Raw genomic sequence first — 4,637 nt, forward strand, 5'->3', positions numbered from 1 at the left:
TGAAAAGTTTCAGTTGTAGTGAAGAGGTTTTAGTATCTATTGACAGCACACTACAGAAGTTTTGATCACTGCCATCTCTTAAGAAAATTCTGTCACCTGAGCAAAAGTTATGTGAGGAACACTACCGGAAGACTACTCAGGTTTTGCCATCAGGTCGGTTTGAAGTAAGACTGCCGTTTAAATCTGATCCAAATGAGTTAGGCAATTTGAAGTTGCAAAACGGCGGTTTTTGTCGCTTGAAAGAAGGCTGTCGTGAGACCCTAAGTTGAAGAAAATGTGCCTAGAATTTATGGAGGAGTACCTTTCCTCAGGTCATATGTCTCTTCTGCTCCACATTATGTTATCCCACATCAATGTGTTCTGAGACCCCAAAGTACGTCAACCAAGTTACGTGTCGTTTTCGATGCGTCTTGTAAATCGTCAACTCAGAAGTCTCTAAATGACATTTTGATGGTCGCCAAGTGATGCTGAATGAAGCAGATAGGCAGTTTCAACATATAGTGTGGAGAAGAGACCCCTCTGAGTCCTTGTGATTATACAAGCTCAACACCGTAGCATATGTTACTGGACCAGCCTCGTTTCTGGCTATTCGTTGTTTAAAAAGGTTAAGTGAGTCTGCCAAACATTCTTTTCCTAGAGCTGCTAAAGTTATTGGATCCGACTTTTATGTCGATGATATGTTGACTGGTGCTGCATGCGTAGAGAAGTTAAAGACTGTTAAGTCTGAAGTATCTCAGGTTCTTCAAACTGCAGGTTCTGAATTGACAAAGTGGTTTTCAATCTCACCTGACGTTACCGCATCTGAGAGCACAGTTAAATCCATACCCATCTCGGACTCAGAGTAAACTAAGGCGTTAGGAATATCGTGGTTGCCTAACGAAGATGCCTTCAAGTTCCAAATCGACACTGCTGACATGGGTCTCCGAGCGACAAAACGAAACATACTATCGGTGACATCGAAGCTGTTTGACCCCCTCGGCTTATTAAGTCCTATTGTAATTAGAGGAAAGATCCTATTACAGGAACTGTGGCTAAATAAGTTTGATTGAGATGAGTCGATTCCTATTCATTTGGAAGCAGCGTGGAATATGATAAAAATGACACTGTCTAAATTAGAGGAAATATCTATTCCCCGGTTTGTGCATACCGATCCGATGTCACCGGTCCAATTACATGCCTTTGCCGACGCATCCTTAAGAGCTTATGGAGCTTGCGTCTACATTCGTAGCAAAATTGCAGAAGGTTATAAAATATCGCTGTTGAATTCAAAGTCTAAAGTAGCGCCTCTCAAGACTAAGACACTCCCAAGGCTCGCAGATCTCTGCCACAGAATCAAGCCCCTATTAAAGGTACTTATCGAACGGATTGTTTATTGGTCGGATTCTGAAGTTACGCTTCATTGGATCCGGTCTCATCCATCTTCATTATCCACATTCGTATCGAATAGAGTTGCGCAGATTCAAACAGAACCCAGCAGATATTGTATCAAGAGGTTGTGACGTCGACAAAATTATACAGTCAATATGGTTTACTGGACCTGCGTTTTTAAAAGAGGAAGATGCAAACTGGCCCCAGAATGCACTCTTTGACCTAGATGAAGAAGTCCTACTACAAGAATCGAGGAAGACTGCGGTCGGACTGACCGCTGCTGTAAGAAATTTGGATTTGGTAGATGTCACCTTAAACTGCTTCGGGTATTCGTTTATATGTTCCGCTTCATAAGAAAATGCAAAGACAAAAGTATGGTATTTGAAAAAACTTTGTCGCCGACTGAATATAATGAAGCTTTTCTAAAAATTGTCGAGATATTACAGAAGCACGAGTATCATGAAGAAAGAGAAAAAGTCCGTAAAGGATCCAGAGTTGGCCCAAGTCTTCAGCGATTGAATCCATTCATCCATGAAGACAAGGGGACTTGGTGTCACTTTTCTTTGTTGCGAGTTGGGGGGCGACTAGCTAATGCTCCCATATCATACGATGCCAAGTTTCCATTGTTGTTGACAAAACGCTCCCAATTTGTGCAGAGCTATGTTCGGCATCTTCACCATTCCAATTTTCATGTTGGTCCACGAGCCCTTGTGAGTCTCCTTCGACAGCGTATTTGGATCGTAAACGCTCAGGAGGTCTGCAGTCAGATAGTTCGATCATGCATACGCTGCTTTAAGTGTAAGCCTCGACTAACGACACAATTTATGGGAAATTTACCCGCAGATCGCCTCCGTGCTCTCCGGCCATTTGCTATATGTCCCGTTGATTTTTGTGGCCCTGTCTATACGACATTGAAAATTCGTGGTAGGTCTTCGTAAAAGTCCTACATTGCGCTCTTCGTTTGTCTTGCGTCCAAAGCGGTTGTTTCAGATTTAACCACAGATTCCTTTTTATTGGCATTTCAAAGGTTCGTTGGGCGCCGAGGATGTCCCCAAGTCGTCCAATGCGACAACGGGACGAACTTCGTCGGAGCGAGTCGCCACTTCCGGGCCCTTCGAGAGAGGATACAGGACGAAGCCGACGCGATACGCGAATTCGCATCAAAAAGCGGATGCGAATTTGTGTTCACACCACCGCGGGCTCCGCACATGGGCGGACTATGGGAGGCAGGTGTTAAAACTGCCAAGACCGTACTCCTACGGGCGGTGGGCAGGGCGCTCCTAAGTGCAGAAGAGCTGGGGACAGTCCTCGTGGGAATCGAGGCAGTGATGAACTTCCGGCCGCTCGGAACAATCAGCAGCGACCCAAGCTATGGAGAGGCGCTGACTCCCGGCACCTACTGACAGGCTGGCCGCTACTCGCCACACCAGCACTCCGGACCCCGGACCAGGAGGGTCTCAACTGCTTGCGGCGGTGGCGGCCTGTCTCGTCAGTCAGGCAAATGTTACAATTCGCTATTCCTTGTGATGGCATATTAGGAATCGATTTTATAAAAAAATACAACTGCCAATTAGACTTCAAGCGATCTGAAGATTGGCTTATAATTAGACCTAATAACTTAAAATTTCCAATTTATGTTCCAATAACATACAGTGTTGGCTCAAATTTGAATTTTTATGAAATTGCTAAAAAACTTGAAGTTTAGTGTAAGTTAGTTTAGGGCGAAGGCGAGAGCACAATAAAGTTCTCTCTCGCTTTCGGCGAAGTCGCCCCATCTTCGCCAACCTTCGTTAAGCTAGGCTCTAAGTACTTTGTCGAAATATAGAATAGACATTCGTTGAAATTGAATTGAGCCGTCGACACCTTTTTTCTTTTCGTTCGTTTTTTTCGCAAATGAATAATTTTATCCTCCGCAGTTTTTTCGGTTTTGAATAAATTAGAAAATTCTCTGATTTTTCATACAGTTCTGGCAACAACTCAATATTTCTGCCAGCAAGATCCCAAGTTATTAGAAAAATTCAACTAAATTCAAAAGAAGACAGTGTATTGATTCCAAATCAAGAAATTAAGCATGGTATTTATATAGCAAGTACCATAGCAACATCTAAGAACGCTTTCATAAGACTACTCAATACCACAAATAAAGATCAAGTAGTCAGTACAAATAATTTAGCTTATGAATCACTTTCGAACTACGATGTAGTCAAAACTAATCTATAAAATAGAGAAAAATATGTATTATCTCAACTTTCAAAAAACTTTCTTCTACAATTCAAAACACTGCTTTCAAGCCTATGCACCCAATATAGTTATATGTTCGGACTAGAAACCGAACCAATAAGCACAAATAATGTTTATAAACAAAAACTGAGATTAAGAGATGATGAACCAGTGTATATAAAAAACAAGAGAGAACGCTATAGTCGGGTGCCCCGACTATCAGATATCCGTTACTCAGGTAAAGGGAGTGCGAGGGAGATGGAGATAGAAACTTTGATCACGCATAACTTTTTAAAGAATGGTCCGATTTGAAAATTTTTTTCTACATTTCGATAGGTATTGATAAACACAATAAAACTGCATTTTTACTTTTCCGAAATATTTAAATTTTTAAAATCGTATATCAGCGATTGTGGGCGTTAAAGGGGGCGTGGCACCTTTTTGAAACAAACTTGCGCTGCGTAGGAACTTCTAAAATCTACATGCAAAATGCCAATCTTCTAGCTTTTATAGTTTCCGAGATCTCAGCGTTCATACGGACAGACAGACGGACAGACAGACGGACAGACAGACGGACAGACAGACGGACAGACAGACGGACAGACAGACGGACAGACAGACGGACAGACAGACGGACAGACAGACGGACAGACAGACGGACAGACGGACATGGCTAGATCGATCCTGATCAAGAATATATATACTTTATAGGGTCGGAAACGCTTCCTTCTACCTGTTACATACTTTTGCACGAATACAATATACCCTTTTACTCTACGAGTAACGGGTATAATTACAGAAGCCCACACAGTCAGGTGAACGAAATACAGAAACAAGTCGGAAAATTAATCACCGACGAGATTGTTGAACCATCTGTATCTGAATATAATAGCCCATTATTAGTTTTTTTTGTTGTTTTTTTCATTTGGTTTTTTTCTTCGCGCGGAGTCTTACGACCCACTTACCCGCCCAACCGACCGAGGGGCGCAGCCGTGTATCGTACGGCAGGATTCGCGAGAAGATAGACACGAGATAAGGAAATATAGGTA

At 42.5% G+C, this 4,637-nt stretch overlaps 1 protein-coding gene across 1 annotated transcript; it reads left to right on the forward strand.

Annotated features, from left to right (window-relative positions):
• Positions 1–1,594: 1,594 nt before the first annotated feature.
• LOC123037100 lies at positions 1,595–2,771 on the forward strand. The gene is made up of 2 exons (XM_044456594.1): positions 1,595–1,632; positions 2,396–2,771. Exons 1-2 carry the CDS (start codon positions 1,595–1,597, stop codon positions 2,769–2,771), a joined length of 414 nt encoding a protein of 137 aa, XP_044312529.1.
• Positions 2,772–4,637: the final 1,866 nt, after the last annotated feature.

Source organism: Drosophila rhopaloa, unplaced genomic scaffold (assembly GCF_018152115.1).
Source record: "Drosophila rhopaloa isolate 14029-0021.01 unplaced genomic scaffold, ASM1815211v1 contig_133, whole genome shotgun sequence".
Lineage (NCBI taxonomy): Eukaryota > Metazoa > Arthropoda > Insecta > Diptera > Drosophilidae > Drosophila > Drosophila rhopaloa.

Excerpts from the sequence above, each read along its gene's own strand:
- LOC123037100 (XM_044456594.1), top strand. The coding sequence starts at position 1,595 with ATGAAGAAGTCCTACTACAAGAATCGAGGAAGACTGCG. Across the intron at positions 1,633-2,395 it reads AAGAATCGAGGAAGACTGCG|GTTCGTTGGGCGCCGAGGAT; the intron begins GTCGGACTGACC and ends GGCATTTCAAAG.